The 15,624-nt window shown below is 41.1% G+C and overlaps 1 protein-coding gene across 1 annotated transcript; it reads left to right on the plus strand.

The window, feature by feature from the left end:
- Nucleotides 1–5,840: 5,840 nt before the first annotated feature.
- LOC141250813 (uncharacterized) lies at nt 5,841–6,761 on the plus strand. The gene has a single exon (XM_073670095.1). It carries the CDS (start codon nt 5,841–5,843, stop codon nt 6,759–6,761), a length of 921 nt encoding a protein of 306 aa, XP_073526196.1.
- The last annotated feature ends 8,863 nt before the right edge of the window (nt 6,762–15,624 follow it).

Here is a 15,624-nt window from a genome sequence, read left to right on the forward strand (position 1 = left end):
AGACCTTCTTCTTTTATGGACTCTCTTGTTTCTCCTCTGGAGTCACTTCCTTCGAAGTGAGATCAACAATGGGGGATTTTGTGAAGAAGGCTTTTTTGGTAGGATGGGAGATTGTTCATTTGAGGAGGTGGTACTTGTGGTTGGGAGGTGGATTTTGTAGGTGAGGTTAGGTCAAGATAGTTTGCAACTTTAGATTGAGGGACCGCAAATGCCAAGATGGCCTTGTACTGGGTCTCATCAAGTTCGACCTTGATGGTGTTTCCTATGGAGGCCATTTGTTTTTTAGAATGGAAAAGATTGAGAGAGAGAGAGAGAGAGAGAGAGAGAGTATGTAAGCGGGACTAGGAATAGGGGATATACCAAGCCTTTTATAGACGGGCTTGCTTAACACTTAAGGACTCTCTAATGTCTCCATTCAAATGGCTCATAAGAATGCAACAGTAAATAACAATTCTTTTTCTGCAACATTCCATGTGTGCATGCTGATCGTTTCACTAAATGAAGTACATACTCAAGTGGAGTCTGTTTAGGGACTTGGTGAAGATGTCCGCTATTTTCTCTTCACTTCGATAGTGTTTAAGTTTTATCTTCTTCTTTTCTGCATGGTATCTTAGAAAATGATGGCGAACATCGATGTGCTTTATTCTTGAGTGATGCACATGATTCTTTGACACGTTGATTGCACTAATATTTTCACATCTAATCTCTAGAGGTGAGTTCCGGTGAAAACAACTCTTATGGTGTGAAGTGTGAAGCATGTTGAGTCATTAGATTAGAAAATGGAGGGTTGAGATTAAAGATGGGTTATTTAATGAATCCACGCGGTGGCATTTTTGTAATTAATGGTGAACTGTTATTTTTATTTTTATTTACATTTTCTGGGTGATTTTTTTATCCCTTTAGATGTGAACATTAGCGTGTTATATGTGAACATTAGTGTGTTATATGTGTACCCGAGAAAGTTCGCACTTCACACCATAAGGATTGTTTTCACCGGATCCTTATTCCTAATCTCTAAAGGGGCGAGGGAGATATCAAAGTTGAGAAGCTGTTTGTTGAGCTAGATTAGTTGAGAGAAACACGATGCAACAACTATAAACCTCAGGAGACGAGACAAGGTCCTATTAACTGTGCCATACCCAAAGTGCTTTTTGTATATACTGAATACCTTGCATAATCAGCCTCAGTCTAACCAATTAATGATAAATCACCTCCATTAGGGTACCAAAGACAAAATTTTCAATTCCTGTGATGTAATGGAGGATATGCTTGATGTTTGCAACATGAGACGTTCTTGGATCATTCTGAGATCGAGCACAAAGACTAACGACAAAGACTATTTCAGGTTTGGAAGCATTGAGATACATAAGGGATCCCACCTCCATGGTATCTAGTCTCATATGCCTTTTCGCCAGCTAGATATGCATCTAGCTTTTATGTAGTGGTAATTGGATTAGGTGAAGGCTTGATATTCTCCATCTTGTTTTTCTTCAATACCTCTATGCGATATTGTATTGATGGATTTGTATACTCTCCTTCTTTTATACCACTTGAAGTCCTAATAAGAAGGTCAATTCCCCTATCATGCTAATGTTGAACTTGTTGCTCAGAGTGTTTGAACTTATCTACAAAGAGACAAGTTATTAGATCCAAATATAATATCATCAAGATAAACTTGAACAATAAGGATATCATGCTTGTGCTCTTTGATAAACAAGGTCTTGTCTACTGTCCCTCTTTTGTAGTGATTGTTGACGGGGAACTCAGATAAACAATCATAGTAAGATCTTGGAGCTTGCTTAAGTTTATAAACAGCCTTATCTAGATAATATACTTGATCTAGATCCGCTTGATCTTCAAATCTAGGGGGATTCTTGACATACACTTCCTCATTCAAAGTCCCATTGAAGAGAGTTGTCTTCACATGTATCTGAAAGAGCTTGAATCCTTTGAGAGAGGCAAATGCAATGAAAAGACGTGTAGCTTCAAGTCTAGTTACACGTGCATACGTCTCATCATAGTCAACTACTTCTTGCTGGTTATAGCCTTGAGTTACTAGCCTTGCCTTGTTGCATACAACAACGCCTTGATCATCAAGAGTGTTTCTGAAGACCCCCTAGAGCCAATGATAGTTCTATTGGATGGCGTTGGAACTAAACGCCAGACTTTGTTGTGCACAAACTCCCGGAGTTCATTTTTCATAGCTACTATCTAGTCATAGTCTCTGAGAGTAGTATGGATACTTGATTGAGGTTTAGAATTACTCACTTCATCTAAAGAAGATATCACTTCAAGAAAAGGTTAAATTTCTCAATAGAAAAGAAGACTCGTATGATTTGAAGGGTGAGTAGCTTCATCTGAAGGGTGACTGATAACACGAGTTATTTGTCGTGGTCATTTTATAGGTGGACAAACACTTGTTATGAAAAAAGGCATGACTAATGATCTTGACCTCTTTTAATTCCTACACTTCACTAAATCCTATTAATTAGAATATAGCAAAAGTAAGTGTCGAACCCGCATGGGGAATCAACTTATTTAAACTTCATCTAGAACAAATCTATTTAGAAAACAAAGGGTTTTGATTGATTAAAACTATCTAATAAAGCTATGAAAATATGATTTATTGATATCATGCATTTTAGTCAGGTTTAGGTCATGTTTATTTCATCTTAGTAGAGTCGTTTTGCGTCTTTCTAGTATTGTTTTATCTTATTTTCATAGTTTTCTTCATAGAGTCGGTATCTACTCTCTTGTTTGATTATTACAGGTGATTTGGAGGCATTATTATTGGAGATCATAAGCATCCATGGAATGGTGTTCGATGTCAAAGAATAAGCGAGGCGGGAACCTAAGGAAGAAGGGCTCAAGGAAGGACGGGAGAAAGGCAATGGAGCAGTGTTTGGGTGAGCCACCCCAGAGGGATACTCGGCCACTTACTCGGCCGAGTATCAGGCCATGTATCCACCCATTGCCTCCATCTCAGAGGCTTACTCGGCCCACTACTCGGCCGAGTACCGGGCCGAGTAGCGGGACCCCTTTTCCGAAAACTTGTGTTTTGCCTTAGAACTCTTGGACTTCTTGGGGGTTACTTTTGTATGACCTTTGGAGAGTTATAAAAAGGGGTTTTAGAACATGTTTAGGGAACGATCTATCCACCTTCCTCTCTATCTCTCTTTAGTTTCTTTGAAAGACCTAGTTTTGCAATTGGTGGAGATTATTGAAGAATTCTCAAGAATTGGAGTTTTATACTCTAGATTGAATCAAGTATTTCTCTTATTCTCATCTAGATCTATGAATTTCTTTGTTCTTATGATGTCTTTGAATGTTTCTCCCATTATGCATAGCTAAATCCTTATTTCTAGGATTGGAGTGATCCCAACAATGAATTGGTAGATTTTGTTCTTGTGTTTGTCTTTGATAGCATGGATTCTTGTTTGATTTGATTCTATGGTTCTTATAGAGGTTGAGATTATCAATTAGAATTCTATTAGTTTGTGTGTGAAAGGAGATACCTATAGATTTCAATTAGACATGGCATGAGTATGAAAGGAGATTGTTTATGTTGGATTACCTAGAATTGAACCCGAATAGACTTGTTTGTTCTTGTGGAGATATAAGTAATCATAGAAACCTAGGTTAGGTTGGACTTAGCTGAGCATGAAAGTGGATGTTAACCCGGTCTGGTTCTAGTTTCCAAGTGCCTATTAGTCTATGCTTGATAATTGTTAGTTGGAGTTTAGATACGTCTACTATTGTTTGAAAGGAATTAGTAGATATATTTGATTTCTTACCGTCAACAAGTCCATGCTATTATTTGATAAACGCATCTTTTAATCTACCAAGGAGTTGTTGTGGTGATACTTGATCCTAGATATTTCTCATTCACATATTCTTCCAAAAGTTGTGTTTTCTAGTTTCCGTAGCATAATCACCAAATTATCTTATTAAGACATAACTTACCAGTTTAGTTACAAAAGATACTACTTTGTCCTCGTGGGAACGACACTTGAAAAGCTACAATTTATCCCATACGCTTGTGGGTAGGTTTAGCCCTCTAAATTTTTTGGCGTCGTTGCCGGGGGACATTAGCTAGTATCACTTGTATCCTACAACTGGTTCGACTAAGTCTCTTGTGTTATTTGATCCTTTTTCTCTTGTCTTTGATCTCAGGTTTGTTACTTTCTCATGAGAAGAGTTCTAAGCGCTAATAATCTCAATGACTTTGATCCCGAACTTGAGCGTGCTTTTCACTTGAGAAGGAGACAACAATGTGATATTATTGAACAAGAGATGGCTGGGAACGGTAATCAAGATAGTCTAATTAATGCCCTGGATCAGCCACGTATGACCTTAGGTGACTATGTGACACCTAATCAGCGAGGGAAAGTTTCAGGTGTGGTTCGACCTCGCGTGACCGCTCTTAACTTCGAGCTCAAACCCTCTTTGATCAACATGGTTCAACAAAATCAGTTTGGCGGTTTGCCGTCTGAGAATCCGCACCTACATTTGGCCACTTTCACTTAGCTTATTGATACGGTGAAGATCCATGAAGTTAGTCAAGAAGCACTGTTCTTGCTCAAATTCTCGTTCTCTCTGCGAGATAGAGCAAAGGCCTGGTTTAAGGCCGTACCTCTTGGCTTTGTTACCACTTGGGATGAGTTAGCCAATGCATTTCTCACCAAATACTTTCCTCCTAAGAAGATAGACGAGATGAGAAATCAGATTCTAGCTTTCCAGATGAAAGATAATGAGTCTCTTTATGAATGTTGGGAGAGTTTCAAGGAGCTGTTGATGTTGTGCCCTCATCATGGGCAAGAGAAGTGGAATTTGCTACATGTCTTCTATAATGCAGTTGACAGTTCCACCAGACTTATTATTGATGCTTTAGCTGGAGGTAGGATCATGTCAATGGATGTTGAGGAAGCATGGAATTTGATCGAGGATACCGCACAACACTCTCATTATTATAGTGATGCTCGGTCACATCCTAAGAAGGCGGTTGGGATGTATGAAGTGAATGCTAAGACACACCAACAAGCCCAAATTGATGCTTTGCAACAAGAGATCAAGAGGCTGAATTTGGCGGTTCAAAAATCCAAAGAGAATGGGGCCGGTTCATCCTCTCGAGATACGTCTAATGTGGTTTGTCAGTTTTGTGGAGAGAGTGACCATACTATTTCATCATGCCAACAGTTTGGTGCTCAAGGTGAAGCACAAGGGGAGGTGAATTACATGAACAACTTCAATCGGGGTCCGAGGAATGATCCATATTCCAACACCTCTAACCTCGATTGGAGGAATCACTCTAACCTCCCATGGGGAGGAAATCAAGCTTCTCAGAGATACCCCCCTGGTATCCAAACAAGACCCCCTCCACAACAACATCAAGAGCATTCTCAACCATCTGATGAGTCTACGCTTCAGCGGATTATGATAGAGCTACAGAATATAAACAAGAAACTGGAAAGTCATGATAGCTTGCATGCTCAATATGCCAAGAATACTCCTAGACCCCATGGTCATATTCCAGGCCAAACCAAGGCCAATCCAAAAGGGCAAATCAATGGTGTGTACTTGAGGAGTGGAAGGCCACTTGAAGATCCTACAGTGGTAGATCTTAAGAAGAAAGGTGTTGCTATTGATGATCCCGAGGAAGCTAAGGTTCAAGAGAAAAAGGAGAAGGACGAGCCTAAGTATGTTCCACCACCACCTTACAAGCCTCTTCTTCCTTTCCCACAAAAGAGAGCCCAAGGTCATCTAGACCACCAATTTGGAAAATTTGTGGAGGTGTTGAAGAAACTTTGCATCAACATCCCTTCACAGAAGCTCTCAAGCAAATGCCAACATATGTGAAGTTCTTGAAGGAGATCCTATCCAACAAGAGGAACCTTGATGATTACCACACCATTTCTTTGAACCAAGAGTGTAGCGCTATCATCCAAAACAAGTTTCCCCCTAAGCTTGAAGATCCGGGCAGCTTTAGTGTTCCTATGCTGATAGGGAGGAGTACCTACCAGGATTTATGTGATTTGGGTGCTAGTGTGAGCATAATTCCTCTATCCATATGCAAGAAGCTTGATTTAGGAGAGCCTAGACCGGTGAAGATGACCTTACTCATGGCCGATAGATCTACAACACGTCCGGTTGGTATTTTGGAGGACATTCCTATCCATATTGGAAAGTTCTACATCCCGATTGATTTCATTGTCCTAGATATTCCCGCTGATTCTCCTATTCCAATAATAGTGGGACGACCCTTCCTAGCTACCGTGGGTGCTCTTATTGATGTGAAGCAGGGTGTTCTCTCCTTCCATATTGGGGAAGAGAAAATGGAATTTAACCTTCCTAAGGTTGTGAAGCAGCCTGCTTTTGAGTATGACGTTTCTAGCTTGGATATGGTTAAAATAGCAACCCAAGAATCCTTGATGGCCATTTTGATTGATGATCTGTTGGAGTATTGCTTGACTGAGAGTGTGACGGAAGCTGACAATCTAGATCTACTTGCTTATGTGCTCTTAGAATTGGAACCTGGTAATGAGGTGCATGAGACCGTATTTGAGACCCTATCTCGTGAAGACGTCTCATCCATGGAGGAGACTCAAGAGGCACCAAAAGTGAAGTTGAAGACTCTTCTATCCAATTTGAGGTTGAAGGAGGATCTTGATATGGGGGATAGTGGCCATCTTCTCCGTCTACCTAATATGGGGAGAGTTTCTCTCAAAGGTCGACCTCCTCCTCGACCACCTTCACAAGAGTAGTTCATTGTGAGTACTTCTCTTCCTTTTGCTCTTTAATTATACATTGGGGACAATGTTAGTTTTAAGCTTGGGGGAGGGGAGTATTTTCTGTTTTGCATTGCATGTAGGTTGTTTAGAATTGCATTTTTTGATTTTTTTTCTTTTTTTGCTTTTGTGTCGGTTATCACGTTTCCCTTGCATGTTCCTTTGTGAGTGCATATAATGGTGCACTGAGTGTGAATCCTTTTAATATGCTTTAGTTGTTAATATTACAATTGCATTATGATGATGATATGATTGATCACACTTTTTACATTGACCAGAGAATGTGGACTTTGATTAAGATACATTAGAACCGAAACTCTAGATAATTGTCCTAGTAAGCTTGTTTTCCTTTCTTGGACTACATTTGAAAAATCCTCTTACTTCTCATGAGTGAACTCTCTTTGTTTGTTATCTCTAGAACTTGCTTCTAAATCTCTTTGAGACTGCATATAGAATTAAAAATGCATCACATTTGATTGAGACATTATAATTTTATGAACCCATATTATCCTTGACTACCCTTGAATTGATATCATTCTCTTGTAGCCGTTTGAGCCTTATAGCCTTTCTTTGTTAGCTCCACAAAAGTAATCCGAGCTTATATTTATATCCTACCTATCTAGGGGATTGAACTTCTATTTACGTTGTGTGGATGCGAGACAAGCTTGGGGGAATGGTAGATGATGGGGTGGTTAACAATGTTTGATTATAGAGCGTTATCTTGTTGTTTATACCCAATTTGCTCCCTTTTTTTCGTTAAAAAGAGATGAAAGAAAAAGAACAAGAAGAAAAGAGGAAAGAAGTGAAAGAGAAGAAAAGGAGCAACATAAAACAATTTGTTAGATCTTGGGTTGGGTTGTGTATTGTACTTATTGTAATATCAATTGAGTTGGTGTTTGTAGAAAACACGTATTTGATCAGCTATTGTTCACTGTCACTAAGGTTCATTAAGCCTTAGATGCGCTTAACAAGTATTCAATTGCGCTTTGAACACTTGGGATGCGCTTGATCTATGTAGAACTATTAGTAATGAATTTACTAAAGTTCTTAAGTGCTGAAGAGGTTAGACAAACAATTGAGTGCACTTTAAGTTGTTAAAGCGCACTTATATTTGCACACACACAAGAATTTGCAAACGGTGAGAACCCTAAGTCACTAGCTGACTCGGGATAAAACTCACCACTACACTGTATTGATTAGAAAAGAATTACAATCTCTCGCTTCAACACTTTGAAGCTCACTCGTAAACTCTCTCTTTACAATACTTGAGTCAGCTCTAAAGAACAAATGAAGGCACTCTCAACACTCTCTCTGATTACAAACCAGTATATCACTTAAGCTCTCTCTAGCTTCTATATAATTCTCTCAGTTTATAATATCTAGAATGAATGCAACAGTCATCTATTTATACACAAACCTTAACCTAAACCTCTAACTTAATTCGTGTAACAAACAAAGACTAAGTACAATGCCACCTCATCAATCCATGTGCCTTGATCACTTCACCAGAATTAATGAACGGCCTGGAGTGATTTGGTTTTGTTCTTCACTTGTTGATCCACGCCACATCAGCAATCCGTGTGCTTTTAGCTCTAACAACCTTCTTCCATACAAGCGATCCCTGGAGTCGCGTCCCAAAGAGTGAACAAGTTCTTCTCGCACCTTCCTATGCACGCAACTTGCACTCTCCCGCTTACCAGCCTTCTTAGCGTGTTGGCGTTGTTCTTCTGCGCTCTAGCACACCCTAAGCTATGGTGGAACCTCGTGGTCAACCTTCTTCTTCTTCATTCAAGCGCGTCCACTACGCCCTCGAAGCTCGATCACTCTCACTTCTTGGTCTTGAATGGATTTATTAAACACCGTTTGCGAAACTTACTTTCTCCGCTTGGTGTTATGCGCGACTGAGGCCATTCAAGCGCATCTCTAAGTGACTTAAGCGCATCCTTACAGATATAGCAATAACCTGGAAGGCTTAAAAACACTAAGAGATTAAACATATTAGTTTGTTATCATCAAAACAAAGAGAAATAGATTAAGCTTTAACAAGACGATTAAAGCTCAACTAACAATTTCCCCCTTTTTGATGATGACAAATGTAAACAGGTAAGCTCATGAATACTTTCTTAAGTGACTAAAATGAAGACAATAATATCAAATAATCAAGTATTTAGATTCGGAATCAGATCAAAGTATCTTATCAAGTACTTAATCATACCAGTTTTCAGATTCCCCCTGAATTCATGCATGATCTCATACTTCCCCCTTAATCAAAGAAGGATGTACCTGTGTTCTTCCCCCTTTTGACATAATCGAAAAATTCAAAGCATCGTCATACAGTAAGAAAGATAGTAGAGTGCGCTTGCTAGCTAGTAAGTCAAACTGAGCAAGATAGAAGACACTAAGCAACTTAAGTAGAGAAAAGTCAAATTAGTGAAGCTCTCAGAGATATAAAAGTCAGAAGCATACTTCATTAATCTTGTAAGAAATGCCACAAAAGTTGGATGCGAACCCTAACGGACTTATTCACAAAAAGCATATAACAAAGCAGAAAGAGAAAACAGAAATCAGCAAATGCGCTCAAAAGCGCAACCATCACTACAACTCACACACTACCACCCTTTTCATAATCGAATTTCTCCTGCACCATTGTCACCATCTTAGACATAAGCTCAACCATTTCCCTGAGATGCTTCTCAACTCTCTCCTGATGCGCTTCCATCGATGCCACTATAACTGACAAATCTGCAGAGCTAGAAGAGGTTCGAGCGCGTGGACTGAATTCTGAGCATGAGCTCGAAGGAAGTTTCTCCTCAGTCTTGGGCAAAAGTATAGCAACGATTGCATCAGTGGTAAGAAATGTAGAACAGGCGTAGTCAGGAAGAGATGAATCATACAAACCGTCAGCACGAAGCATCTTGTAGATAAGATGGGGAAACGGCAGAGGACCAGACGTTGCAGCTCGACATAGCACCAAATGGCTCATCATTATCTGAGATGTGGTCACCACTTGATTGGAAATGACGACAGCCATGATGCAGCAATCGGCAACTGTAACCTTCTCACGATCTTAGTCACGAGGCTTGATGTTGGTTATGATGAAATGGTGAAGCAGCCGCTTAGCTGGTCGGAGCATATCAACTGGGTAGTACCCTTAGGAACATTAGAACCAAAAACAGCTTTCTTGAGCTGGGTAGCACCTGCGGGCCAGTTCTTCTTGTATAGCCTGCCGAGGCCATTAGACTGCTCAGTTAACCCAATGGCCTTAGCGAAGTCCTTCACTCAGAAGGATTCTTTGGAGTTACCACGCCAGGTGAACCCTACCTGATTATATTCTGGATTCAGAGCTTGATACTCTAAGGTAGCGTAGAACTGATATACCATTGCATCATTGCAGCGAGCTGGCTCAGTTTTGAGCGTGTCCCAACCCTGAAAGCTCAACCACGTGGTGAAGCGCGACACATGTGAAGAATCTTGAAGCCCAGATAGCAGATCGGTAGTGACAATCTCAGGAAACAAGAATGACCGTTTCTGAAAACCTGCGAGAATAGGAGGAAAATCATTTACCCCCGATTACTTTGGTGCGCTTAGATCGGGTTGAAGCGCCACTAGCTTTCTGTTCGGGCTCAGGAGGAGGGGAGTCGTGCTCAGAGCCATCGGAGGATTCAATCTCTTCTGACTGAGGAGGAGGAGGAGCAGTAGCCTTGCGCTTCTTACCTTTTCTACGAAGCGCATCACTCTGCCGATCTGGTCGCTGAGAAGCAAGAGGAAGCGGCGAGTCGACACCAGGGCGAGGCATGAGCTGAAACCCTTCATCATCCTCTGAGTCTGAGGGAATGCTGGCTAGAAGCTCCTTTGGGGAGGTAAGAGTTTGCACTCCTGGCCTTATCTTGGAACCAGGCCGTGAGGGAGTCTCAATGCTAAGAAAGCCTTTGCCCTTCGCAGGAGTAGTGTTTGAAGTCTCAGCCGTAGCGCGTACGAGCTCCATAGCTGGGTCGTAACCAGCGAACTCAAGATCAGCTGCAAACTAGGTTAAGTCCACCTTTGGATCATGGGAAAAGAGGGGTTTTTTAGGGCTGTCTGGTTTGTGAGTTGTGGGTTCAGGATCATCAGTGAGGGTAAGATCTTCAATGTGATCGGAGGGTGAGTCAGGCTTTTTTTTGGGGGAGTCTGGCCTTTTTGTGGGTGAGGTTACTTCATGGGAGACGGGTTGTTTGGTGGGAGAGGGCTCAGTATGTGTAGAGGAGGAAGCTTTGGCAATGGCGTTTACAATGGATTCAACTTTGGCGCGAGTAGCTGAGTCAAGCTCACTTAGGACGAGTTTATCCATATTAACTGGGAGTAAGAGAATGGAGATTGAGAGGAGTAGAAGATAGAAAGAGGTAGATGGGAGAAGGTAACGTAAATGAGGATAGTCGAATACCTGGTATTTATAGAGTACCCATCAAATCTGAACCGCTTCAAAGCTCCAATGAAATGCAATCTCTGAAAAGTAGTCGTTCGCCGCTTCAACGGTCCAATTAGCTTCCGGAAAAGACGCTATAGCCCTGCTTGTAGCCCTCAACGGTCATAAAAGTAGCCGTTGTACCCAGAAAATAGCCGTTACATCACAAAAGCGGCAAGTAGATCTGACAAATAGCCGTTGCTTCAAACTTTAGTAAACCCAAATCGGAAGGAAATCCACCCAGATGCACTACAAAGCGCGATAGACTTCAACACTGAAATGCGCTAGAGAATGAAGCGCAACCAGAACCACCTCTGAATAATACTGAAGAAGCACAACACTGATTGAGATGAATAGATGTAAGAGCGTGATGTCCAGTTCAATTCTCAAACCACAATGTAAAGCAATTCATGAATAGGAAGATGCACATTTCATATAAGGGACGTTAGAGCATTCAATCACTCAAGTTTGATGTGGAAGTATGTGCATATACATGTAATATGGTAATTGGGCTTTATGTCACCAAATGAATACTTCTCTAATGCAGAGCTCAATAAAGGATGAGAGAAGCGTTACATCTAGTCAGGCTAAGGACACCTATGAAATGGATCATTTCTTAGACATGTAATATGGGTAGAAGACGATCACCATTGTCACGTTTTTGGAAAAGAAGAGCATGCATGGACTAGGATTATATCAAATCGAGCTAAACAAGTCAGACAAATTCAATACTCATTCATTTCAATGAACAACTATAAAGGATGAAAGACTCAAAGCTATCAAGCGCAAGCGACCATAGTTCGTACCTTGATACTAAGCTCGCTAATTCGAGTCAAAAGAGAAATACTTACAGTTCCATTGCCTCGAAGCTAATGGAGTTGTATAAGGCCAAGCTGAAGCCTGAGGTTTAAGAATACCTGACGATTAAGCGCCTTGGTGAAGATATCTGCCAATTGACCTACTGAAGATACGTGAATAAGCTTGATGCCCATGCGCTTCAGATAATCACGTGGAAAGTGTACATCGAGATATTAAGTCCTTGAATGATGTACACGATAAATCTCGTGATCTTTCCTTGCCTTTTTCCCCGAAGGAGTCTTGCGCTCCCTCCTTATGTTCAAATGAGAGTAGCCGAAGTGGATAGCTCGTTACAAACAATCGCTAAACATGAATCCTCTACTCTTCATTCCATTTTGCAAAGAAAAAGATCAATTTCTGTGTTCCCTACGAAGCGCAAGCTTCGTGGGAACATTGTCCATAGCTATTGACTCTCTTGTTTTATGCACATGCTCATAATAGCTAGGATCATTAAGATCAAGCACAATATGAGGCCGCGCTTTACCAAGCGCACCTCTATGCACTGAAGCGCAACCGTTGTCAACAAGTGAACGTTGATAACATTGACGCTTGCCCTTGGATTTAGCCATTGGCTTATAGGGCTGATTCTTAAGGACTTTCAAGTCCTTGCACTCACGCCTGTCATGTCCATTACGACTACAAAAGGTACAGTAATGGTTACCTCTTACATAACCATACTCGCCTTTTCCTGGTCTAAATGGTTCTTTCTTTTGTAAGACTGGAGGCTGAGATGGGGTTTGCGCTTGTTTTTTATACAATTGATGCGCTTTTTCCCCATGAGACCACTCTTTGGTTTCTGAAGGTTGTTCCTCAAGTACCTTTAAATGAGAGTTTTCACTCTTGTAGGCAGTTAGGTCTTGTTCAAGTGATTTGATTTTAGCAGAGAAATCACTTGATTGAGGAGAACTGGAGTTAGTGCCAGACTCCTGGGGGTCATAGCCCAATCCAGGTCTAGCTTTCACAAAACTTGTTTGAGGGACAGACATTGCTTCCACTAGCTTAGTAAGAATGTCAAGCTTTGATATGATCTGATCGAGCTTTACATCCTTGGTTGAGTTAGAGTTTCTTTCCAACTCGTTTTCATGACAACGCTCATGATTGTGTTTTCATATGAAGTTCACATCTCCTAGATTTTGCACCACATGGCCAAAAATTTCATCAATGCCTTATAGAGTACTTTGGCCCCATTACAACCCCTTGTATGTCTCATGATTGTGTTTTGCATTCTACCTAGCAGTGGAGATCTAGATTTGGTTGCAAGCTTATGATAGTTAACATTCAAAGTTGAGATATAACATTGAGTGAAACACATACCTACATATATGAGTGTGAGTGACATGTTCTATTATTCTGGTGAGGTCTAGAGTTGAGGAACTAATATATTTTTGTCATTGATTAAGAAGCATGCTAGGAAGGGATTTGTTTTCTATTTGATCTTTCGTTGTAGTAAAAAATATGTCACTTGGATAGATACATCTTTTGTATATTACTTGGATTCATTGACGTGTGCTTGCTTGGGAAAAGCAAGTTTCAAGCTTGGGGGAATTTTATAGCATGCATTTTAGTCTAGTTTAGGTCATGTTTATTTCATCTTAGTAGAGTCGTTTTGCGTCTTTCGAGTCTTGTTTTATCTTATTTTCATAGTTTTCTTCGTAGAGTCGGTATCTACTATCTTGTTTGATGATTACAAGTGATTTGGAGGCATTATTAATGGAGATCATAAGCATCCATGGAATGGTGTTCTATGTCAAAGAATAAGCTAGGCGGGAACCTAAGGAAGAAGGGCTCAAGGAAGGACGGGAGCAAGCCAACAGAGCAGTGTTTGGGTGAGCCACCCCAGAGGGATACTCGGCCACTTACTCAGCCGAGTATCAAGCCGTGTATCCACCCATTGCCTCCGTCTCAGAGGCTTACTTGACCCACTACTCGCCCGAGTACCGTGCCGAGTAGCGGGACCCCTTTTCCGAAAACTTATGTTTTTCCTTGGAACTCTTGGACTTCTTAGGGGTTACTTTTGGATGAACTTTGGAGAGTTATAAAAAGGGGTTTTAGAACATGTTTAGGTAACGATCTATCCACCTTCCTCTCTGTCTCTCTTTAGTTTCTTTGAAAGACCTAGTTTTTTATAGCATGCATTTTAGTCTAGTGTAGGTCATGTTTATTTCGTCTTAGTAGAGTCGTTTTGTGTTTCTAGTCTTGTTTTATCTTATCTTCTTAGTTTCCTTTGTAGAGTCGGGATCTATTCTTTTGTTTGATTATTACAGGTGATTTGGAGGCATTCTATTGGAGATCATGAGCGTGCATGGAAAGGTGATCGAACAAGGAGAGTAGCAAGGAAACAACCAAGCTAAGAAGGGGCCGAAGGAAGGACGAGACAAGCCGTCACGAAGTGAAGATGAGGAGGGAGCATCAGAGAATTACTCGGCCTGGGCCATGGCCGAGTATGTGGCCGAGTAAACCCACCAGATCCACCAGAGAACTACTCGGGCTGTTCCACGGCCGATTATCGGCCCGAGTAGCCGGTCTCCCTTCCGAAAATGGTCAATTTGCCTTGAACTCTTTGACTCCGTTACTACTTGGGATGAGTTAGCTAGTGCTTTTCTCAACAAATATTTCCCTCCTAAGAAGACAGCTGAGATGAGAAATCAAATTTTAGCCTTCCAGATGAAAGATGCTGAATCTCTATATGAAGGATGGGAAAGGTTCAAGGAATTGTTGATGTTGTTCCCTCATCATGGTCAAGATAAGTGGACTTTGCTACACGTCTTCTACAATACAGTTGACAGTTCTACTAGACTCATTATTGATGCTTCAGCTGGAGGTAGAATAATGTCAATGGATGTTGAGGAAGCATGGAATTTGATCGAAGATACCACACAACATTCTCATTACTATAATGATGCTCGGTCACATCCTAAGAAAGCGGCCGGGATGTATGAGGTGAATGCTGAAACTCACCAACAAAATCAGATAGATGCTATGCAGCAAGAGATCAAGAGGTTGACTTTGGCAATTCAAAAATCTAAAGCAAATGGGGCCGGATCATCCTCTCGAGATACCTCTAGTGTGGTTTGTCAGTTTTGTGGATAGGGTGACCATACCATTTCATCATGCCAACAATTCGGTGCTCAAGGTGAGGCAGAAGGGGAGGTGAACTATATGAACAACTTTAACCGGGGTCCGATGAATGATCAATATTCCAACACCTCTAACCCCGATTGGAGGAATCACTCTAACCTCCCTTGGTTTCCAACGAAGACCCCCTCCACAACAACATCAAGAGCGTTCTCAACCATCTGATGAGTCTACGCTTCAGCTGATTATGAAGGAGCTACAGAACATAAACAAGAAGTTGGAGAGCCATGATAGCTTGCATGCTCAATATGCCAAGAATGCTCTTAGACCCCAAGGTCATCTTCCGGGCCAACTGAGGCTAATCCAAAAAGGCAAATCAATGTTGTGTCCTTGAGGAGTGGAAGGCCACTTGAAGATCCTAAAGTGGTAGATCTTAAGAAGAAAGGTGTTGCTATTCATGATCCC

Source organism: Phyllobates terribilis, unplaced genomic scaffold (assembly GCF_046119375.1).
Source record: "Phyllobates terribilis strain yellow unplaced genomic scaffold, ASM4611937v1 Scaffold_6137__1_contigs__length_46632, whole genome shotgun sequence".
Taxonomy (NCBI): Eukaryota; Metazoa; Chordata; class Amphibia; order Anura; family Dendrobatidae; genus Phyllobates; species Phyllobates terribilis.

Coding starts and splice junctions, on each gene's coding strand:
- LOC141250813 (XM_073670095.1), top strand. CDS start 5,841: ATGCCAACATATGTGAAGTTCTTGAAGGAGATCCTATCCAACAAGAGG.